The sequence below is a fragment of the Pseudophryne corroboree genome, chromosome 2, assembly GCF_028390025.1.
Source record: "Pseudophryne corroboree isolate aPseCor3 chromosome 2, aPseCor3.hap2, whole genome shotgun sequence".
Lineage (NCBI taxonomy): Eukaryota > Metazoa > Chordata > Amphibia > Anura > Myobatrachidae > Pseudophryne > Pseudophryne corroboree.
The window spans coordinates 416,892,260-416,917,840 of NC_086445.1; the positions used below are offsets into that span (position 1 = coordinate 416,892,260).

The 25,581-nt window shown below is 39.6% G+C and overlaps 1 protein-coding gene and 1 long non-coding RNA gene across 2 annotated transcripts in view; one reads left to right on the plus strand and one right to left on the minus strand.

The window, feature by feature from the left end:
- Window positions 1-641: 641 nt before the first annotated feature.
- TMEM47 (transmembrane protein 47) overlaps window positions 642-25,581 on the minus strand; it is a 181,921-nt gene continuing 156,981 nt past the window's right edge. The window contains exon 3 of the mRNA XM_063953485.1: window positions 642-7,346. Coding sequence (XP_063809555.1) covers window positions 7,168-7,346 — 179 coding nt within the window. The 3' untranslated portion in view covers window positions 642-7,167. The remainder of the gene's footprint in view (window positions 7,347-25,581) is intronic.
- Window positions 23,559-24,121, plus strand: LOC135050850 (uncharacterized). Its single transcript, XR_010241873.1, has 3 exons — window positions 23,559-23,622; window positions 23,696-23,814; window positions 24,043-24,121. It is a non-coding gene; the product is annotated as an uncharacterized LOC135050850 (long non-coding RNA).

Sequence of the window (25,581 nt, forward strand, 5' to 3'; positions counted from 1 at the left end):
CAAACTCATTTTGTCAACCTTCTGATTCTAGACCAAGTTAATGTACACTAGTCATACCACACTCAAACATTTAGTAACATGCACATACTTCTGGAACAATAACTACCGATTTTAATTCAATACTGCATCGGCCCCTTATTTATAAATTTACACTTGCTACCATTTCCCTCCTAACATTAGTATTAAGCAGTTTGTTTGGTCGCTGTCCAATTCAAAACTAAAGACATCTCGGATAGGCAAGAGTAGAAGGATAATTATAAGAACTTCAACCCCTATTCAAACATACTTATAAATAGATGTTTAACAGGCTGCAATGTTTGCACTTGTTTCCAGGCATATTTACAACAATAAATTTAGCCCCCATGTTAACTACATATTTGTGCGGAGACACATTGCAAGCCAGAATTATTAAGGAAGAGTTTTAATAGTGGCCATACTTCTTCTTTTTTTATATCTGTCTTTTTTAATTACATATACTGAAATCAAAAGCATAAATCATGACAAATCAAATGTAAGGAATATGTGTTGCCCAAATGTAAAAAAAAAAATTGAAGAAAAAAATAACTAGCATTACAATTAATGAAAATAAAACAGAGTGAGAATTTTATAAACACTGAAGGCAACTAAAAACAACAAAAATGAACAGCTTGAAATATATTTTATTTTCTAGACAGAAATGAAATCTCTAGGCACAGTGTTAGGCATTATAGAGAACACAGAGGCAATAGGTTAGTGTATACTGTCCTGTACAAAAATACAGTATGAATAAATTACATTGCTAGCTATAAGATTGGACTTCACTTTTCAGTCATATCATTGCATGTTTAATATTATACAGTCACATGCTATTCCATATATATATATCAGTTTTATTTCAAACACAATGTCTCTCTCTATATTTTTTTTATGGAACTTACAAAAGTTTAACATAGTTGTGCAAGAGTTTGAAGCAAGATATGTACTGTTGGCACATAAACATGTTATGCCATATAATTCTGTATAATTAATGTAGCCCTGTTGGCTCGCTCATAATATGTATGAACTACATAAATTGAAATAAGAACCAGATGTGTTTTAAAGGCTAAAATGAATACCAAATACCAGACCAATAAACATACCAACTAGAAAATATACAAGGAAGCATAAAGCTTATCTAAAGTAGAACAGACAGTGGTTGAATTATACAACAATAGGTACAAGGCAAAATTGCCTACCAACGTTTAATTTTTTTTTTGCATACAATCTAGGTTTCATCATTGTAAAGTTAAAGTTCTTACTTTCTAAAATAACTATCTTCCTTTATGTTTTATAGACTATATCACATAGATTAAAACAAAGTTTGAAAAACTAACTTTAGTATATAACTAGTTTAGTTAAGTACCATATTACTTGAAAAACTAAGTAAATGTACCAGATACAATGAATAATTTATAAACTTTTTTTTATAAAAAATTATACACAGTAGTGCTATAAGCATTTAGGTGAGTGATGCTGTGTATGTGATGCAAATTAAAATTTCTCACAATAGCTCTTTTTTCTTAATGCATTTTAAATTCCTACTACAGCAATAAGCATCACTAACTGAATAAATGAAAGTATAAAAAAGCTACATAAGTAAACATTTCACAGCATATGTGTGAGAAAAAAAGCAAAAACATATTGCATGTTATACCTCTGTGAAGTAAAACTCATTTATGGTTTATTTATTTTAGCATTGTGTAGTATATCATTCAATAATTATAATTGTCATACAATAAGCCCGGAAATTGAAAATCTTGGAAAAAAATGTTTGAAGCAATCTATTCCATACTTGCCAATGTTGTCAAAGCCCCTTGGGAGATTCTTGTGGGCAAGCATTAGTAGGAGGTGACTGTGTACAGTGCAGACAAAAATATAATTGCAGCACCACCTCCTGCTGCCCAGTACTATAAATATCAGCATCAAGAAGCTGCGTGGAGGGAGAGGAGGTACTATGATGCAATTCACTGTGACTCATTTCATCAGGTCGCCAGACCAACCACTTTATTGGGGAAATGAGCCTATATGTGAAGCTGGTCTACACTCGAGTACAGGAGAAGCGCTGGAAATTCTGGGGTCTCCCAAACTTCCAGAAGTCAAGGCCACTATGATTTATTTCCTATGTCCACAGAGCAGGCAACTTTAACACATTTAGTCTTTACAATATTTTAATGCTTATAATGTAATTATTTTAGACTTGCACTGGATTTCTCTGCATTCTTGGAAATTGATTTTTATTCCATCTATATTTCACTTACATTTAACTTCTATGTACTATTCCCTATTATATACTTGTCTCACTTCTAGAGACTCTTAGAACTATTGATTTTAGTATTAGATGTATTTTTCTAATGCTGCTGAATTCTGTCTTAAAGTGCCTATTACATTATTATAACTAATGTGTGAAATGATTTGGTTAAGTTGTTGCTCACATTTATTAGGTATACTAATATTTTAGAACTGAATTATTTTTCTTGAGCAGAGAAACACTATACAGTACTTAACATTTTATTCATATGAACATAAAATGATTCATTAGGAAACCATATCACTGGGATTGTGTCTATGGAAAAAAAGATAACAGGCAAGAGCAGCATACAGTAAGCCAAAAGGATCTATTTGTCATGGTTTTGGAAACCTCTTGTAGAGGGATAGCGGTCAATGGGTTCACAGTCAAAAGGTAGATAATGTCTAGGTTGACACCAAATGGTCGAAATGCACAAGTCAACATGGTCAAAAGGTCAACAGGGTCAAAATGTTGACATTGAAATGGCCAACACATGAAAGGTCAACATTAGTTTTATTTTATGTAAAATTATTCCCATTCATAGTCCACATGGATGGTATAGTATAAAAAAAAGGTATTTAAAAAACACTAATTTTGACCATATTTCTGTGTCGACAATTGTCATGTTGACCACTTGAACCTGTCGCCCTTTTGACCATGTCGACCATATGCATGTTGACCATTTGGTGTTGATGTATTGCTTGTCAACCTTTTAACTGTCAACCTATCATCCTTGTAGAGACTATGGGGCTGAGCAAAGTGAGTAGTGTTAAGCTGCGGGAAGGGCACCACTGGGGAGGGATAGGGTTAGGATGCTGGGGTGGGGGGTAGGGTTAGGCTATAGGAAGAGAGGATTAGGGGGGCTAGGGAGGGAGGGATTCTGTGCATCGGGATGCCGGTGTCATTCTTATGACTGCCAGCATCCAATCCACTTGTGTCTCGTATCACAAGCGTAAGAGGTGAATTGAGTCCTGGATATATATGATAGTAAGATGTAGCAATGTATATGTCTTAATAATATATACATTTTATGGAATTGATGATGCTTTATTTGTATTATAAATGTGTTCTAATGTTTTACTTCAGTTTTATAGGGACTTTTTTTATTGTCCTTACAGCAGAAATAATTTACAAGCCTTAGCAACCTACCAAATATTTGCTTTGATTTTTATGTATGGGTTATTCATCTTTTTTTTTTTTCTTAAAGGAGTTTTTTAAATGTATAAACTAAAAACATAAAGGTCAGCTGCTATAAACAATGTTAACAATGGTTATTAAGCAACCAATAATATTTAATTATGTATCATATTGCAGTGTTATTGTTCTCAAAATAGCAAGTAACCTCGGCACAAGTTTGATGCTATTGTGATTATCATTTTAATCATACTTTGAAAACATACATTCTAGAAGGGAGAAAATGGTGAATGAGCATACTGTAGATATAAGGAGCTTTTTTTTTTTCTTTTTTTCTTTTTTTTAGCGCAACGTTGTACAACTGTGGATCAGGGACACAAATTAAGTCCCTAAACTGTCCCCAGAATTCACAGATTGTTAGATATGAAATAGAATCTATCAGGGACTGACGCTTTTAGAGTCCCAAAAGAATGGCACACTGACACTTCCAGTATCAGCTAATCTAGTTAAATCACTAAAAAATAAACATACAGTATCCACATTTGGCAGTATTTTAATAAACATGTTAAAGTATAATTTCTTGTAAGCTTAATAGACCGACAGAAAATTGAAACACATGAAACTAAATACTGTATATGTGCTTTTTCACTTGTAATATATATCTCTATCTACAGCCTAAGCAATAGCACTGCATACCTTACCACTCTGTGACAAACAATATCAAAAATATTATGTGCTTATACATTGGAGAGCATGTACAAATTAGATAAAGTGCAATAAAGGACCCACAGGTGGTGGATTTGCTATGGGGTCAGGAGGTGAGGAAAGACCCAGCATATATTTTATTTTATATATATATAGATATTCTAAATACATTTACTTTGTGTGTTGAATTGAGAAATTGTTTTATTTTTCGAGCCTAAACTTTTAATCCCATATTTAGAGGCATGTAAAACCCATGTTCTGCTATGTAAAGTAAGGCAAGCCTTGAAATGCCCAATCTCCCTAAAATATCCTATTTGCTTTTCAGGCAGTATACATATAAAGTATATTATTCTGCACAAGCATTTCAAAGCCTGTCGGACAGCCAGATCAACATTTTCCCTTGGCAAAAATACTATATTGATAAAAAAAAGTAAAGCACTTTTCTTACATCACTATAGGTGGGAATAGCTTTAGCAATCTTTGGTGTTGCACTGATTCTACACTGTCCGACATAAATACAGAATAAAACATGTAACTTATCCTACAGGCCTGCAATAGTGCACTCCCAGGTCACAGTCATACTTGCCTACTTTTAGGGCTTACTTGCACACTTTTTAGGTGGTGATGTGAGTTGGATATCAGGCAGTTGAGGGAGGAGCCAATTGGGTGGGAACCAGAAAATTTCTCAACATTGGTAGGCAAGTATGGTTACAGTGTAATAAGGTTAATATGGTGCTGTTTATTCAAAATAGAGAAAAGTACATACAGTAGTCTATTTACTACACAATGCATTTGTTTAGTTTAGTTAAGAGTTTCAGATTACAGTCCAAGTTTTAAGGATGTTCATACTTGAATCCAGATGGATAAATCAAATTGACTGAGGTGCTAATTAAAGGCACCCATACATTTGACATATATTGGGGAAATGCCCTGATCCCCCGATGGCCGGGTCAGGGGATCGGGAATATTAAACAAACTTCCCAATTCCCTGATCCTGACCAGACACAGGATCTGCAAATCAGGCATTTTTAACATGGTTACTTTCCTTGATTCCCCAAATGATCACTGATCATCGATGGTGGATCAGCAATTCTGGCAGGACCGGGAAATTAGGGTTTCCGGCAGGGTTGGAAGGCCCCCACACAGCTATGAGATTATTCCCCGGCAGGGTTGGGGAATCATCTCATAGATGTATCGAGGTCTTAAATCACCTGCACTAAAGCATGGATATCCTTAATACATGGACTGTAGTGTCGGAGTTTGGGAACGTTAGGTTTAAATAAAAATCACAGCAGTAGTCATAGACTGATCAAAAACCCATAAGTGCTTAGGCAACAGACTGGCAACAGACTGGTTTAGGGCCACCTTCTATTTATCAAAAAAGAATGGTGAACGACTAGTAATGGATCTCCTCTGTGTCTACTGGGTCTAAGCTGTGGCTTTATTTAAAAAAAAATTCCTTTAAGAGCACAAATTATATAATATTAATTTAAAAATAGAATTTTTATTTGGAATATTGTATTTGTCATTTATTTTAATTTCTGGGTATTTGTTTTAATTAGCTTTTCTTACAAAATAACACCTGTATTGAAACCTATATTAAAGGTAACAAGTAAAAAGCGCTAAAATATAACTCATTTCAAATAAAAAAATAAAGGCTGCACTAAAAACAGAAGCAGTTTAATGTAGTGATTTCCTGTCACTGAACTTCTGTTACATCTTTTCCTTAAACAGTTTGGTGGTTATTAATTTGATTATACAGGGCTGTGTACACAAGAATGTGCGTGTATTCAAATGCAGTTACTGTAAGCAAAAATGCTGCAACTGTTATAAATACAAATTATTTATTGTACATATCTACTCTCTGGAAAACCAATGCATACCATAACAGATAACATTAGCTGCTCTATACAGTATATCTAAGTTCAGATAGGAATATAGTGTATAACTCATAGCTTATGCAGCAACCAATGAGAACTTTCATTTTAAATGCTTTAAAGTTTTATTCCTCAAAATTCATGATGATTTGCATTATATTTTTTATGATCATCTCTACGACTCAGAATATATTTGCTGTTGTGTGACATAGCTGCAGACACTGTGCTGAGCTTATTTGACAATTGAAAGTGTATCTTGTTATTCTAGAGTTAGCAGCACATGATGTTATTTAATTCTCTATTGAATTACATTACTGCCAAATATTCACTGAGGGCAATGGTATATTAAAATATTGATGTTAAACAATCTACAAACATACTCTTCTTCAAAAAAATAGTTGCTAAAAATCTCTCTCTTGCTCTCTTGGGGCTTAGCTATCCTTTAGCTAAGTTATTCAGTTCAAAGGAAACCAATAAATCTATCTTTATTTTATTTTCATGGAAAACAGATGTCCTCGTTTTGAAATTCAGAGTAAAGGTGAATATTTAGCCACTAATTATAAGCATATTCCTTCAGATTTTGAAAAATGTGGCTAAATCATGATATACTATAGTGTACAATTTTTTTTTACTGATGAAAACCTTGACTTCTGATTTGTTTTTGTTATGAACCATGTTTGCTTATTCTCCTTCCATCTGTATTTTCACAGCATTAGGTTTCCTCAGAACACAAGCCAGCAATGTAGTGACCTCAGCAGTATAACATGGGAAAAATTTCTTAGGAATTCTCTGTTAGAAGCTTTCCACAAGGAATTGGGCATCCTTTTCAGTATATATTTGCTTATCCAATTTATACAGTAATAAAGTTTGAGTAGTTTCTTTACTTCTACTGGGGGGAAAGTTAATATTGTAACAAATTGCAGCAATTAACATGTACTTTTTGATATCACTCATTCTTTGTATTTTTATTTTTTAGGCATTTTCTTCTTTCTTTTGGATGAATGTAAAGCTGGGTATAATATTGGCAGCTGAAAGGCGAAGGGGGTTTAAAACAGCTGAGAACATTTCTCGATGCTCCACTTATCTTCTAGAAAAGGAAGGTACAAAAACTTGAGGAAACCGATTGTTTTGTTTTTTTTCCTTGCACTAGTAGTAGTCCTCATAGTTCTTCGGGTTCAAGCAATAAAGTATAGCACCACCAAAAGAGAAGATAGTTGCACCCCATGCTAATCCATAGCCCCAGTTGAATTCATGGTATATTTTTAGAGTGACGGTTTCGATGAACTTGATTGGATACAACACAAGGCCACACACCTGGAGGACAACTAAAAAAAAAAATAGATTGGGTTAGCAAACAAAACAAATGAAACACTAAGCAAAAAGATGAATATGATGGTAAATGTGTAAGAAACACTTCATTCTTTGTAATGTTTTCTTCTAACACCCTCCTTCTGCAAACAAGTAATATCACCTCATTCTGCTTCTCAGAACTTATTAATATATAAAGTTATGATTTTCAACTTTGTCTTTCACCAAAATATCTATCTACTGTATCTATCTAATACCAATACTACATTTACTAAATATTATGATTATAGCCATAATAATCTATACGTGCCTTCTCTCCAAGAATGTCTGGGACACTCATGAATTTCATTGCATTCCCCTGGACTCCTAGAAGAGTAGGCCACCCGCCACAAACATGCCCACTTCCCAAATGAAGTGACTAGTGATGATGCCGTTTGTAACCTCCTGCTGCACTTTGGACCTCTCCTTAAGTACATGAAGTGGACACATATGTATTAAACATGAATGTCCTGCTCAGAAAATCCAGCAGATCCTCCTATCTTGCAAAAAAATGTCAGCTGATTATGTGCATTAGAAACTGTGCACCAAATATTTTCTTCTTACAGTATATCAATGCTTAATTATCTGAATACACCCGTCTACTTGAAATAATAAAACTAATATATATATATATATATATATATATATACATACAGAATGGTTATCACAGTATCACTAGAAATAGTAAACCTACTATCGCTTACTAGTGTGGAAGAGTAGTATCCTTGATTTTAGAGAGCTGGCATCACTGTTGTAACCATCATACAAAAAATGAGCATTGACATTGGTAATGATTTTTTTCCGCAATACATAAAATAAATTTCATAGCAGATCATCATAAAGACAGCAGGGTGGTGTACAGCCACCACCTTCATTATTTATCCCTGCTTCATATCCATTACAGATAGGAAGGTGAGTGAGATGAGTTGCACATATCCACAGTACATGTGTTCAAAGTTAGTCAGGTTAGGTGAGTCACTGCTGAGCACCCTCAGACAAGCTTACAAAGGCAATTACTTATTACTAAACACTGAACAGTGATTTATCAAATGTAAAGTTAAATGGTTTGAAAATGGTGATGATAAAAGTGATTATTTTTTAACCACTTATTCAGGCATTTAAGTATAGATCGTAAAATTATAACTTCTTAGGAAAAAATTATACAACCTGTCATCTATGGAACAATGCTTTAAAATATATTTATATTTTTATGTTTCATTTCATTAAAAAAAAGAAGTTATCAAATAATAAGATCAGAATTCTATTTAGCCAGTTGATTATGAGAGATATTGTAATCACAACAATTTTACTTGCTTCATTGTGTCTAGTATAAAACAATCCACACTTTTATGCATCATGGCTAGGAGTTACATTAAGAGTGGTATCATGACATGCATTGGTGCATGACATGCATTGGGTCGATCACTAAAGGTCGACAGGTTCGTTAGGTTGACATGTGCAAGGTCGACAGGTCAAAAGGTCGAAATTAATTTTTCACTGCAAAAAAAAATTTTGACCTTTTTCATACTTTAGAATCCACGTGGACTACTAATGGGAATGGTAATCTGTGCCGAGCGCAGCAGTAGCAGAGCAATGTACCTTGCCCGAAGCATGGCGAGCGAAGCCGTGCACCAATTGGGGGTCCCTGTCACTCTATGAAGAAAACGACACCAAAAACAGTAAAAAAAAACATGTCGATCTTTGAAAAAGGTCGAAAAATTAAAAAAAGCGAAAAACTCATGTCGACCTTTTGACATGTCGACCTTGCACATGTCAACCTAACAAACCTGTTGACCTAGACACCCTGTCGACCTTTAGTGGTCGACCCAATGCATGTCGACCTAATGTGTGTTGACCCAACGACCCATACTAATCTACAGCACTTTGACTTCTCTCATTGGGGAGATTTCAGAAGGAAAGTACAGTGAGCCAGTGTGGGTTGGTCTGACAAAACAATTCATGTCATCATGGCTCTGCTGAAAAATATCACACAGCTGAGAGCAAGGCAACAATGACAAGATGCATACCAAAACATCTTAATGTGCCCACTTCCTGCACACATCCCTCCTACTTGCCGTAGAGGGTGGGCTACTCTTCCATATATACTTGCAAACTCACCAAAATTCAGTTTTCTCCTGGACATTTCAAGAAAGTAGGCAAGTGTGGTGCTATGGCCCCTAGCACCACACTTGACCCCTAGTAGAGATTAGAGATGAGCGGGTTCGGTTTCTTTGAATCCGAACCCGCACGAACTTCACTTTTTTTTTCACGGGTCCGAGCGACTCGGATCTTCCCGCCTTGCTCGGTTAACCCGAGCGCGCCCGAACGTCATCATGACGCTGTCGGATTCTCGCGAGACTCGGATTCTATATAAGGAGCCGCGCGTCGCCGCCATTTTCACACGTGCATTGAGATTGATAGGGAGAGGACGTGGCTGGCGTCCTCTCCATTAGAATAGATTAGAAGAGAGAGAGAGAGAGATTGTGCAGACAGAGTTTACCACAGTGACCAGTGCAGTTGTTGTTAAGTTAACTTTTATTTAATATATTCGTTCTCTGCTATATCCGTTCTCTGCCTAAAAAAAACGATACACAGCAGTCACACAGTGTGACTCAGTCTGTGTGCACTCAGCTCAGCCCAGTGTGCTGCACATCAATGTATAAAAGCTTATAATAATTGTGGGGGAGACTGGGGAGCACTGCAGGTTGTTATAGCAGGAGCCAGGAGTACATAATATTATATTAATTTAAAATTAAACAGTGCACACTTTTGCTGCAGGAGTGCCACTGCCAGTGTGACTAGTGGTGAACAGTGCCTGACCACCAGTATAGTAGTATATTGTTGTATACTATCTCTTTATCAACCAGTCTATATTAGCAGCAGACACAGTACAGTGCGGTAGTTCACGGCTGTGGCTACCTCTGTGTCGGCAGTCGGCACTCGGCAGGCAGTCCGTCCATCCATAATTGTATAATTATATACCACCTAACCGTGGTATTTTTTTTTCTTTCTTTATACCGTCGTCATAGTCATACTAGTTGTTACGAGTATACTACTATCTCTTTATCAACCAGTGTACAGTGCGGTAGTTCACGGCTGTGGCTACCTCTGTGTCGGCAGTCGGCAGGCAGTCCGTCCATCCATAATTGTATTATTATAATATATACCACCTAACCGTGGTTTTTTTTTCATTCTTTATACCGTCATAGTGTCATACTAGTTGTTACGAGTATACTACTATCTCTTTATCAACCAGTGTACAGTGCGGTAGTTCACGGCTGTGGCTACCTCTGTGTCGGCAGTCGGCAGGCAGTCCGTCCATCCATAATTGTATTATAATATATACCACCTAACCGTGGTTTTTTTTTCATTCTTTATACCGTCATAGTGTCATACTAGTTGTTACGAGTATACTACTATCTCTTTATCAACCAGTGTACAGTGCGGTAGTTCACGGCTGTGGCTACCTCTGTGTCGGCAGTCGGCAGGCAGTCCGTCCATCCATAATTGTATTATAATATATACCACCTAACCGTGGTTTTTTTTTCATTCTTTATACCGTCATAGTCAGTCATACTAGTTGTTACGAGTATACTACTATCTCTTTATCAACCAGTGTACAGTGCGGTAGTTCACGGCTGTGGCTACCTCTGTGTCGGCACTCGGCAGGCAGTCCGTCCATCCATAATTGTATTATAATATATACCACCTAACCGTGGTTTTTTTTTCATTCTTTATACCGTCATAGTGTCATACTAGTTGTTACGAGTATACTACTATCTCTTTATCAACCAGTGTACAGTGCGGTAGTTCACGGCTGTGGCTACCTCTGTGTCGGCAGTCGGCAGGCAGTCCGTCCATCCATAATTGTATTATAATATATACCACCTAACCGTGGTTTTTTTTTCATTCTTTATACCGTCATAGTGTCATACTAGTTGTTACGAGTATACTACTATCTCTTTATCAACCAGTGTACAGTGCGGTAGTTCACGGCTGTGGCTACCTCTGTGTCGGCAGTCGGCAGGCAGTCCGTCCATCCATAATTGTATTATAATATATACCACCTAACCGTGGTTTTTTTTTCATTCTTTATACCGTCATAGTCAGTCATACTAGTTGTTACGAGTATACTACTATCTCTTTATCAACCAGTGTACAGTGCGGTAGTTCACGGCTGTGGCTACCTCTGTGTCGGAACTCGGCAGGCAGTCCGTCCATCCATAATTGTATTACAATATATACCACCTAACCGTGGTTTTTTTATACCACCTAACCGTGGCAGTCCGTCCATAATTGTATACTAGTATCCAATCCATCCATCTCCATTGTTTACCTGAGGTGCCTTTTAGTTCTGCCTATAAAATATGGAGAACAAAAAAGTTGAGGTTCCAAAATTAGGGAAAGATCAAGATCCACTTCCACCTCGTGCTGAAGCTGCTGCCACTAGTCATGGCCGAGACGATGAAATGCCAGCAACGTCGTCTGCCAAGGCCGATGCCCAATGTCATAGTACAGAGCATGTCAAATCCAAAACACCAAATATCAGAAAAAAAAGGACTCCAAAACCTAAAATAAAATTGTCGGAGGAGAAGCGTAAACTTGCCAATATGCCATTTACCACACGGAGTGGCAAGGAACGGCTGAGGCCCTGGCCTATGTTCATGGCTAGTGGTTCAGCTTCACATGAGGATGGAAGCACTCAGCCTCTCGCTAGAAAACTGAAAAGACTCAAGCTGGCAAAAGCACCGCAAAGAACTGTGCGTTCTTTGAAATCCCAAATCCACAAGGAGAGTCCAATTGTGTCGGTTGCGATGCCTGACCTTCCCAACACTGGACGTGAAGAGCATGCGCCTTCCACTATTTGCATGCCCCCTGCAAGTGCTGGAAGGAGCACCCGCAGTCCAGTTCCTGATAGTCAGATTGAAGATGTCAGTGTTGAAGTACACCAGGATGAGGAGGATATGGGTGTTGCTGGCGCTGGGGAGGAAATTGACCAGAAGGATTCTGATGGTGAGGTGGTTTGTTTAAGTCAGGCACCCGGGGAGACACCTGTTGTCCGTGGGAGGAATATGGCCGTTGACATGCCAGGTGAAAATACCAAAAAAATCAGCTCTTCGGTGTGGAGGTATTTCACCAGAAATGCGGACAACAGGTGTCAAGCCGTGTGTTCCCTTTGTCAAGCTGTAATAAGTAGGGGTAAGGACGTTAACCACCTCGGAACATCCTCCCTTATACGTCACCTGCAGCGCATTCATAATAAGTCAGTGACAAGTTCAAAAACTTTGGGTGACAGCGGAAGCAGTCCACTGACCAGTAAATCCCTTCCTCTTGTAACCAAGCTCACGCAAACCACCCCACCAACTCCCTCAGTGTCAATTTCCTCCTTCCCCAGGAATGCCAATAGTCCTGCAGGCCATGTCACTGGCAAGTCTGACGAGTCCTCTCCTGCCTGGGATTCCTCCGATGCATCCTTGCGTGTAACGCCTACTGCTGCTGGCGCTGCTGTTGTTGCCGCTGGGAGTCGATGGTCATCCCAGAGGGGAAGTCGTAAGCCCACTTGTACTACTTCCAGTAAGCGATTGACTGTTCAACAGTCCTTTGCGAGGAAGATGAAATATCACAGCAGTCATCCTACTGCAAAGCGGATAACTGAGTCCTTGACAACTATGTTGGTGTTAGACGTGCGTCCGGTATCCGCCGTTAGTTCACAGGGAACTAGACAATTTATTGAGGCAGTGTGCCCCCGTTACCAAATACCATCTAGGTTCCACTTCTCTAGGCAGGCGATACCGAGAATGTACACGGACGTCAGAAAAAGACTCACCAGTGTCCTAAAAAATGCAGTTGTACCCAATGTCCACTTAACCACGGACATGTGGACAAGTGGAGCAGGGCAGGGTCAGGACTATATGACTGTGACAGCCCACTGGGTAGATGTATGGACTCCCGCCGCAAGAACAGCAGCGGCGGCACCAGTAGCAGCATCTCGCAAACGCCAACTCTTTCCTAGGCAGGCTACGCTTTGTATCACCGCTTTCCAGAATACGCACACAGCTGAAAACCTCTTACGGCAACTGAGGAAGATCATCGCGGAATGGCTTACCCCAATTGGACTCTCCTGTGGATTTGTGGCATCGGACAACGCCAGCAATATTGTGTGTGCATTAAATATGGGCAAATTCCAGCACGTCCCATGTTTTGCACATACCTTGAATTTGGTGGTGCAGAATTTTTTTAAAAACGACAGGGGCGTGCAAGAGATGCTGTCGGTGGCCAGAAAAATTGCGGGACACTTTCGGCGTACAGGCACCACGTACAGAAGACTGGAGCACCACCAAAAACTACTGAACCTGCCCTGCCATCATCTGAAGCAAGAAGTGGTAACGAGGTGGAATTCAACCCTCTATATGCTTCAGAGGTTGGAGGAGCAGCAAAAGGCCATTCAAGCCTATACAATTGAGCACGATATAGGAGATGGAATGCACCTGTCTCAAGTGCAGTGGAGAATGATTTCAACGTTGTGCAAGGTTCTGATGCCCTTTGAACTTGCCACACGTGAAGTCAGTTCAGACACTGCCAGCCTGAGTCAGGTCATTCCCCTCATCAGGCTTTTGCAGAAGAAGCTGGAGGCATTGAAGAAGGAGCTAACACGGAGCGATTCCGCTAGGCATGTGGGACTTGTGGATGCAGCCCTTAATTCGCTTAACAAGGATTCACGGGTGGTCAATCTGTTGAAATCAGAGCACTACATTTTGGCCACCGTGCTCGATCCTAGATTTAAAGCCTACCTTGGATCTCTCTTTCCGGCAGACACAGGTCTGCTGGGGTTGAAAGACCTGCTGGTGACAAAATTGTCAAGTCAAGCGGAACGCGACCTGTCAACATCTCCTCCTTCACATTCTCCCGCAACTGGGGGTGCGAGGAAAAGGCTCAGAATTCCGAGCCCACCCGCTGGCGGTGATGCAGGGCAGTCTGGAGCGACTGCTGATGCTGACATCTGGTCCGGACTGAAGGACCTGACAACGATTACGGACATGTCGTCTACTGTCACTGCATATGATTCTCTCAACATTGATAGAATGGTGGAGGATTATATGAGTGACCGCATCCAAGTAGGCACGTCACACAGTCCGTACTTATACTGGCAGGAAAAAGAGGCAATTTGGAGGCCCTTGCACAAACTGGCTTTATTCTACCTAAGTTGCCCTCCCACAAGTGTGTACTCCGAAAGAGTGTTTAGTGCCGCCGCTCACCTTGTCAGCAATCGGCGTACGAGGTTACATCCAGAAAATGTGGAGAAGATGATGTTCATTAAAATGAATTATAATCAATTCCTCCGCGGAGACATTGACCAGCAGCAATTGCCTCCACAAAGTACACAGGGAGCTGAGATGGTGGATTCCAGTGGGGACGAATTGATAATCTGTGAGGAGGGGGATGTACACGGTGATATATCGGAGGGTGAAGATGAGGTGGACATCTTGCCTCTGTAGAGCCAGTTTGTGCAAGGAGAGATTAATTGCTTCTTTTTTGGGGGGGGTCCAAACCAACCCGTCATATCAGTCACAGTCGTGTGGCAGACCCTGTCACTGAAATGATGGGTTGGTTAAAGTGTGCATGTCCTGTTTTGTTTATACAACATAAGGGTGGGTGGGAGGGCCCAAGGATAATTCCATCTTGCACCTCTTTTTTCTTTTCTTTTTCTTTGCATCATGTGCTGATTGGGGAGGGTTTTTTGGAAGGGACATCCTGCGTGACACTGCAGTGCCACTCCTAGATGGGCCCGGTGTTTGTGTCGGCCACTAGGGTCGCTAATCTTACTCACACAGCTACCTCATTGCGCCTCTTTTTTTCTTTGCGTCATGTGCTGTTTGGGGAGGGTTTTTTGGAAGGGACATCCTGCGTGACACTGCAGTGCCACTCCTAGATGTGCCCGGTGTTTGTGTCGGCCACTAGGGTCGCTAATCTTACTCACACAGTCAGCTACCTCATTGCGCCTCTTTTTTTCTTTGCGTCATGTGCTGTTTGGGGAGGGTTTTTTGGAAGGGCCATCCTGCGTGACACTGCAGTGCCACTCCTAGATGGGCCCGGTGTTTGTGTCGGCCACTAGGGTCGCTAATCTTACTCACACAGCTACCTCATTGCGCCTCTTTTTTTCTTTGCGTCATGTGCTGTTTGGGGAGGGTTTTTTGGAAGGGACATCCTGCGTGACACTGCAGTGCCACTCCTAGATGGGCCCGGTGTTTGTGTCGGCCACTAGGGTCGCTTATCTTACTCACACAGCGACCTCGGTGCAAATTTTAGGACTAAAAATAATATTGTGAGGTGTGAGGTATTCAGAATAGACTGAAAATGAGTGTAAATTATGGTTTTTGAGGTTAATAATACTTTGGGATCAAAATGACCCCCAAATTCTATGATTTAAGCTGTTTTTAAGTGTTTTTGGAAAAAAACACCCGAATCCAAAACACACCCGAATCCGACAAAAATAATTCGGTGAGGTTTTGCCAAAACGCGTTCGAACCCAAAACACGGCCGCGGAACCGAACCCAAAACCAAAACACAAAACTCGAAAAATTTCAGGCGCTCATCTCTAGTAGAGATTATTTAAACATGTCCATTACAGCATCAAGACATTCAATTAATTTCACTGTCAATTAAATTAGACTGATGATATTTCTCTGTGTTTCAGAGCAAATACTGCACGCTGCACATATATGATTTTTGTAAATAAGGAGGAGGAGAAAGTACCAGGTGTGCAGCCATCTTGGGTGCACTACACAGACTACAATGAGTAGTATAGGCAATACATGGAACAGATGACTCATAATGAGGAGCTACAGAATACTAATGCGAGATGCCAGATCCTTACAAAATCACAAGATCTATGCATTGTTCATACTACCCATGAGGGTATCAGGTGAAGACGCCATCTTGGGCTTACTATATAGGTTACCCTAGACAAAATAGGCAATGCAAGGAATAAATGACACATATGAAGAAGACACAGAATACTCAAGCGAGATGAAGATGCAGAATGGGGACGTGACTTGCATTTCCCATGAGGCCACGTTCCCTAGCTGCTAGGCTATGCCCCCTAATTTTGGGCACCCATTTGCAATGCACGAGGGAGTGCCTCTTCCCGGCCAGCCAAAGTTGAGCGGTATGATACAGATTACAGTTTGCGGCATAAACAATTAGTAGAACATAAAGTCGGGAATTCCAGGAAGAAAAAATAAACATGCAGACAGGGAAAAGACTATAGTGTGGTGGTATGAATAGATGTGGAAGCAGTCAGCATATTGCAATAAAAAGTGCATGGTAACCAAAAATGAATAACATACAGTTGGTGACATAATAAAAAAAAATCAGGACAAATTGCATATAATAGTTTAAACACATAATGTTATGCAATGATGGGTAGAACTACCAGATGAAGGTGCAGGAGGGTGAAATAGTAGCATTCCCGAGGTGCTAATATGATAATATTGATTTTCACTACATGTGATCTCTAGCTTCATAGTGACTTAGACTGCATCATATTTATTATCCTTAATACAATTACATTGTTTTATACAAACCAATAAAAAAGAAAGGTGAGGTAGAGGGCAGTCATACAAACTTTAGCATCAGAGAAGTTCATTAAACTGTACAAAATATCTGCAACCACAAGGTGAACCACTGATGCAAAAAAAGAGAGAAAGTTTTAGGCTTATACTGGTTGCTCTTTTCGCAGATGATTTGCTCAACTTGCTAAGGCTGGATTAAAACAGATAAGCAGTGGATTGCTTGCATGTTGACATATGATTTTAATTTGATATGGCATTGTAATAACTCGTTTCCTAGCTTTATCTAAAGAAGCTTATTGAAGTGTAGGTATTAAAATAATCCACCAATGTTCCATATCAGTCACCACTACTGACCTTTTCACCTTATATTTCTGCAGGAGTTTACCATAGGTTACATAACACTTTCATTCGTGTTTAATGCAATTTTATTCTTCTACAGATACAGTACAATTTTAAATGCCTTAGAACAAAATGAAAAATTATAATATAAAATTGTAATAATATAATAAATGCAAAAAGAAGTATATTTCCTTGATCTAGTATTTATACGCCTATGTGACTGTCAACCTATATCCATCTAAACTTTGATGTTACAACTAATGAATGCATCATGGCAATCTAGAGGTTTATGTTTTTTTTTTAAATGTTTAGGCTAAACCTTTTTTTTTTTTTTTAATATACGCAAGGAGGATAATCTACATCCTATAAAACAATCTGTTTCATGTAACCTTGAATTCCTTCAGATGGCATTCACTGAATGTATTGAAAACAAAAAAACAACAACTCTGAAGTATACAATGTGTTAAGAAAAAAATCCAAAATATTTTAATGCTTAAAGATGTATTCAAAAATTTCCCCAAGTTTATGTGCAGGAAAAAACGCTACTGAACCTGAACTATCTGCTCATCTACTCATCATTCATGGACACACTATGCTCTTACACAAAATCATATATCACATTGCCATACAATGCTGTATTTTTGTTGTCAAAAAGAGTATTCAGTCATGTTTTATAGGTATTTAGTTATGAAGTGGCCATTATCATTCCTATCAGTATTGTAATTCTGTTGATACAGAACTGCAATGGGAGCAATTTAATTAATAATTCACTGTAATTTACAATTAGAGTCAGATTAAATTTATGAAACACTATAGAGAAAGCCTATTTAAAAAGGATCTTGGCAGTACATGTACTGCCAAATCCTCATATTGCTATCACCATCTCAGGATGGTAATAACAAGGACCAGTAGTAAAGCAAATGCATTATTTCATTTCATAAAGCTTTCTTTCACACCGTAAGCTATATTTATCTTTTTATTCATTTTATATATCTATATACCTTTTTATATGTTTTGTTTTTTACTTTTTTGGTTTGTGGAAAATGTTACTGGAACCCCAAATCTGGGCTTCTGGTCCACTGCACATCCATGATCCGGCAAGCTAGGACATTTAAGCAAAATTATTTAAGCAAACCTATTTAAGTTACTATTCTTCTTATTTTAAATACAATTTTTTAGTTTCTGATAAATATTAAATATGGATGAGATCACATTTTTTTTTGGCGCAAATGTTTGCGGTTAATAATCTACTGGCCTTGACGCTTTTTTCATGGTATCACTAAATAAGCCATTAAAGCTTATATAGGCTTTATGAAATGGTAAAAAGGGGTAGTATCTGGATTGTGGGTCTTCTACTCTCCAGGAAACAAGGTTGGTGTAATTTACTTTTAGAGTTTTGGTCATCACTTCTAACAGCCTGGATCCCAGAAAGAAAGAAATTATTAAATTGCATCACCTTTGTGACATGAGCCAATATTTAGCCCCTTTTCTTAAGTCATTTATGCTTGTTCTTATTAAGAGCATAACTGAGTATATTAGCAAACAAGTACTGCAAACAGAGTTTTGACTATTCCATGAAGGAGAATAGTCTAGTACAGTACAAACATTTTTGAGTGATACTTGGGCATAAGGGTAATTGATCAAGTGAACAATGTGCTGAAATAAAGGATGTGATGATTGGCAATTTGTGAATGTACAGGTTATTGTACATGTGGAGAAAGGGGATTGTTTTGTTATATTCTCCATAGTGAATTTAAAGTAATCATCAAATAAAAAACACTACAGCATATAGAACAATATCAACTAACTTGAAAAAAAATTAGGACCAACAAGCTATTGTGGAATATATTAACCCTGCACAATGGTTTATAGTAAACATTTCACTTTTTTTAAGGTCCAAGCTAATACTACTAATACAATAATACTGTAGCAATGGATTAACAAAATGACGGAGTGAAATCTGTGTCTTCTTTTTATATATATATATATATATATATATAGTCTTGGAAGATCCTGCACTCTCATCAAAAATAATAACGACGGCGGGTGCTCCTAATGACCTGAGAGGCCACCAATATACCACAACAACCACCTAGGTGGAAGGTGCACTCACGCCCAGAAATTAGTCTCTGAAGTCACTTGTAAATTCAGTATATTTTTATTCGGGTTCACTGTTGATGCCGTATTTCATCGACGTTTCGGTCCTTATGCGGACCTTTATCAAGATTGGCACTTAAATCACCTATACAATCAGAAACAGTTACAATTAATATGTATAAGAACCCAGATTTATTCAACACCAACACCACCAGTGCCTCCCAGGCCCTGAAGACTGTCACAAAAACCAGAAAACGTATTAAAAAGCTGTTTTTTTATATATGTAAAAAAGAGATACTTGGAAATAATCCACGTGTGATGAAAGAGACACCTCCACCGTTAGGACTATCTGTTTAGATAGGCAAATGATTACCTGGACGGCAAGCCAGATCACTCAGATGTGTGGAATGGCCTTCAAAGTTGGCAACATGCCTGATCACATAATGAAGTTAAAAAGCCTATAACGTAGGGGAAGCTGCAAGGCGTAGTCACCTATTAGATAAATAACAGAGTAACTACACCATAAGAAAATACACTAACAACGTCATTTTGGAAAAGATCATACCTAGTTACATGTAGAAATAGCTCATGGCAGCTTGTGGGCTCTGTACATGTGTCAGACACTCAGTCTGTAAGGAGGCACAACAGGAAAAAATAATCACCAACCGTAATCATGTGTCAGAAGGGAGCTGCAGGAGAACCATACTCACTGCTCAAGTGTCCAGAGCCAAATGGAAGCTGCATAAAGTTCAGCCTCAGCTGAGCACTATTTAAGGATCAACCACAGGAAGTGCCAATTGGGGAGATTAGTATAAACCCAGTCTCTCATTAACTGATCACCTCTCAGATAACTAACTCAGACCAACTGGGAAAAACGTTACAGGGTTCACAGGACAGGCAGTGGCTATCGCTAACGCACGGCTACTTAAATGAGTGTATTTTAACGATTTAGAAGGGCAACTGCCGGAGACGCGTCTTTTGCGTTCCACCGACCGGAACACCATGCGTTCCATTCCGCGGAAGTGGCGCTGGCCGGAAGTCTCTGCGTTCCACTCGCGGAAAGAACCGTAATTAGGCTTATCCACTGGCTAATGTTTAAAGGAGGTGTACAACCTAGAGGGGGGTGTTCTCAGAGAATGAACACTCCCCCAGGTGGAATCATCAATGTACAGGTTCACTCATAGCTCACAGGGACTCGGAGGTATACCGGAGGTCTCCTCACGTATAATCCTGGATTAACCTATGTGTAGCCTGTCAATCACCACAGAAGAAAAAGAGTGCAAATGTAAATAATGATCCATAATATGAAATGTCAAAAATGTCAAAAATGACATAAGAGGGCACCAGATCAAATGACCACAACTCACCCTACGCATACAAACTAACATATATCTGATCAACAAAGGCAAATTGAATACTGATGTGAGTGTAATATCTTTATAGTAATACATTGGTATAATGTAGTAAAAGATTTTAAATAATAAAAGGGAATAGTGGGTGGTGTGGTCATTGAAATTGGTGGACCCTCGTGACTAGTATAGGACCTGGGAAGGCTCCGGGAAACAACAGAAAAATATATATTAAAAAAACATAAGCAAGGACGTATAAATAACTGTCCTTACTTTCTTAATCTCTATACATAAAAAGAACATACAAAAATGAAAAAAATAAAACATAGAACATAGAACATATAAAACACAAATCGAAACCCAGCCTGTATGTGCTGATTGTATCACAGTGCCCTATGTCCCTGAAACATACAAAGTGTGTTCCAAGGTATCCAATCAACTATGGCAAAATAAAATTCTAAAGAAAAATATTAAGGGGGTTGGCCTCATTGAGGCCCTTTGGTGACACTGTATTGAGTTTGTGTATCCAAAAGCTTTCCTTCTGTTTAAGTAACAAGGTGCGATCGCCTCCACTAACAGGTGGCGGCACCCAGTCAATCAGCTGACACTTCAGGGCAGATACTTGATGTCTAACTGACAAAAAGTGCCGTGCTACCGGTTTGTCAGAAAAGCCCACATTGAGGGCTGTGTGTATGGATGACCGATGGTTTGCCATCCTGTCGCGAAAGTAGCCGTGCGTTAGCGATAGCCACTGCCTGTCCTGTGAACCCTGTAACGTTTTTCCCAGTTGGTCTGAGTTAGTTATCTGAGAGGTGATCAGTTAATGAGAGACTGGGTTTATACTAATCTCCCTAATTGGCACTTCCTGTGGTTGATCCTTAAATAGTGCTCAGCTGAGGCTGAACTTTATGCAGCTTCCATTTGGCTCTGGACACTTGAGCAGTGAGTATGGTTCTCCTGCAGCTCCCTTCTGACACATGATTACGGTTGGTGATTATTTTTTCCTGTTGTGCCTCCTTACAGACTGAGTGTCTGACACATGTACAGAGCCCACAAGCTGCCATGAGCTATTTCTACATGTAACTAGGTATGATCTTTTCCAAAATGACGTTGTTAGTGTATTTTCTTATGGTGTAGTTACTCTGTTATTTATCTAATAGGTGACTACGCCTTGCAGCTTCCCCTACGTTATAGGCTTTTTAACTTCATTATGTGATCAGGCATGTTGCCAACTTTGAAGGCCATTCCACACATCTGAGTGATCTGGCTTGCCGTCCAGGTAATCATTTGCCTATCTAAACAGATAGTCCTAACGGTGGAGGTGTCTCTTTCATCACACGTGGATTATTTCCAAGTATCTCTTTTTTACATATATAAAAAAACAGCTTTTTAATACGTTTTCTGGTTTTTGTGACAGTCTTCAGGGCCTGGGAGGCACTGGTGGTGTTGGTGTTGAATAAATCTGGGTTCTTATACATATTAATTGTAACTGTTTCTGATTGTATAGGTGATTTAAGTGCCAATCTTGATAAAGGTCCGCATAAGGAGGCGATCGCACCTTGTTACTTAAACAGAAGGAAAGCTTTTGGATACACAAACTCAATACAGTGTCACCAAAGGGCCTCAATGAGGCCAACCCCCTTAATATTTTTCTTTAGAATTGTATTTTGCCATAGTTGATTGGATACCTTGGAACACACTTTGTATGTTTCAGGGACATAGGGCACTGTGATACAATCAGCACATACAGGCTGGGTTTCGATTTGTGTTTTATATGTTCTATGTTCTATGTTTCATTTTTTTCATTTTTGTATGTTCTTTTTATGTATAGAGATTAAGAAAGTAAGGACAGTTATTTATACGTCCTTGCTTATGTTTTTTATATATATTTTTCTGTTGTTTCCCGGAGCCTTCCCAGGTCCTATACTAGTCACGAGGGTCCACCAATTTCAATGACCACACCACCCACTATTCCCTTTTATTATTTAAAATCTTTTACTACATTATACCAATGTATTACTATAAAGATATTACACTCACATCAGTATTCAATTTGCCTTTGTTGATCAGATATATGTTAGTTTGTATGCGTAGGGTGAGTTGTGGTCATTTGATCTGGTGCCCTCTTATGTCATTTTTGACATTTTTGACATTTCATATTATGGATCATTATTTACATTTGCACTCTTTTTCTTCTGTGGTGATTGACAGGCTACACATAGGTTAATCCAGGATTATACGTGAGGAGACCTCCGGTATACCTCCGAGTCCCTGTGAGCTATGAGTGAACCTGTACATTGATGATTCCACCTGGGGGAGTGTTCATTCTCTGAGAACACCCCCCTCTAGGTTGTACACCTCCTTTAAACATTAGCCAGTGGATAAGCCTAATTACGGTTCTTTCCGCGAGTGGAACGCAGAGACTTCCGGCCAGCGCCACTTCCGCGGAATGGAACGCATGGTGTTCCGGTCGGTGGAACGCAAAAGACGCGTCTCCGGCAGTTGCCCTTCTAAATCGTTAAAATACACTCATTTAAGTAGCCGTGCGTTAGCGATAGCCACTGCCTGTCCTGTGAACCCTGTAACGTTTTTCCCAGTTGGTCTGAGTTAGTTATCTGAGAGGTGATCAGTTAATGAGAGACTGGGTTTATACTAATCTCCCTAATTGGCACTTCCTGTGGTTGATCCTTAAATAGTGCTCAGCTGAGGCTGAACTTTATGCAGCTTCCATTTGGCTCTGGACACTTGAGCAGTGAGTATGGTTCTCCTGCAGCTCCCTTCTGACACATGATTACGGTTGGTGATTATTTTTTCCTGTTGTGCCTCCTTACAGACTGAGTGTCTGACACATGTACAGAGCCCACAAGCTGCCATGAGCTATTTCTACATGTAACTAGGTATGATCTTTTCCAAAATGACGTTGTTAGTGTATTTTCTTATGGTGTAGTTACTCTGTTATTTATCTAATAGGTGACTACGCCTTGCAGCTTCCCCTACGTTATAGGCTTTTTAACTTCATTATGTGATCAGGCATGTTGCCAACTTTGAAGGCCATTCCACACATCTGAGTGATCTGGCTTGCCGTCCAGGTAATCATTTGCCTATCTAAACAGATAGTCCTAACGGTGGAGGTGTCTCTTTCATCACACGTGGATTATTTCCAAGTATCTCTTTTTTACATATATAAAAAAACAGCTTTTTAATACGTTTTCTGGTTTTTGTGACAGTCTTCAGGGCCTGGGAGGCACTGGTGGTGTTGGTGTTGAATAAATCTGGGTTCTTATACATATTAATTGTAACTGTTTCTGATTGTATAGGTGATTTAAGTGCCAATCTTGATAAAGGTCCGCATAAGGACCGAAACGTCGATGAAATACGGCATCAACAGTGAACCCGAATAAAAATATACTGTATTTACAAGTGACTTCAGAGACTAATTTCTGGGCGTGAGTGCACCTTCCACCTAGGTGGTTGTTGTGGTATATATATATATATATATATATAAAAACAGAAAAAACTGCGGCACTCGGGGACTGGTGAGAAAATTAATGTATTAGAAAATACATATCATACATCAACGTTTCGGGGATTTTAACCCCTTTCTCAAGATGTACCAGTGTGAAAAGAAAGGAAGAAACCCACTCACCTTTGAAGGAGGAGAAAAGCCCGCCGCGACACCCGTGCACGCAAAGTCCCGAGCCTCCCAGTTTGACGTGAGGGAATGCGCCAGGAGATGACGAAGCCTGACGTCCGCGCTGAGCCTGGCCGTCTGTTGCCCGGCAACGCCTGACGCTGAACCCGCAGGCCGGAGGATGGGGGAAAGAACAAAGAGAGCACAGCGCTGCGGGTAAAGGGAGCAAAATAGAGTATAGACACAGGACTTTCCCTTGGTCCCTATTTTTTTTCACAGTTCCCAAAATTCATAAAGACCTTAACAAACCCCCTGGTCGCCCAATCATTTCTGCACGTCAATCCCTATATCAACCTGTTTCCCAATTTTTGGACTGTATTTTGCAACCGCTCGTTTTAAGGCAACCCAGCTGTTTAAAAGATACTACGTCCTTCTTGCTACTCCTGGATTTCATAGGGGAGGTACCCGATGGGACTCTACTATGCACGATTAACATCTGTAGCTTATACACTAGCATCCCCCATGAAGGAGGTTTGGATGCTATGAGATCATTTCTGCACAGAGAAGACATGCGGGACGTGGACATGGATCTATTCATGACCCTGTTGGCGCTAACCTTAACCATGAACTTTTTCCTTTTCGACGGCAGATTTTATCTACAAAAATCGGGCTGTGCCATGGGAAGCAACAAGGCACCGTCCTATGCCAACATTTTTATGTTGCAGGAAGAGGCGTCTATGTTTTTCCAGGACCCCATGATTGCCCAGTCCATCGCCCTCTTCACCAGGTATATCGATGATATCTTCATCCTTTGGACTGGGGGTGAGCAAGCACTGGTAAACCTATTGGACTCTATTAACACCAGACCCTCCCCCATGACCCTCCCCCATTAGGATCACTTGCCAGTGGTCCTCGACCTCTATCAATTACCTAGACGTCCGGGTGTCCTTGGATGCAGGGAGACTGTCGACCAACATCTACAGTAAACCAACCAATAAGAACACCCTGCTGCGTGCCAACAGTCATCATCCCCGCCCTTTGAAGCAGGGTCTACCCAGATCTCAAATGCTGAGAGTGGCACGCATCTGTAATCAGCCGGATAAGATCGAGGAAGAACTAGACAAGATGGTCATCAAATTTATTGAAAGGGGATATGACAAAACAGCTTTGGTCCGTACCAAAAAAGAGGTGCTGTCACAGAAGCGGGACGAGCTATTACTCCCTT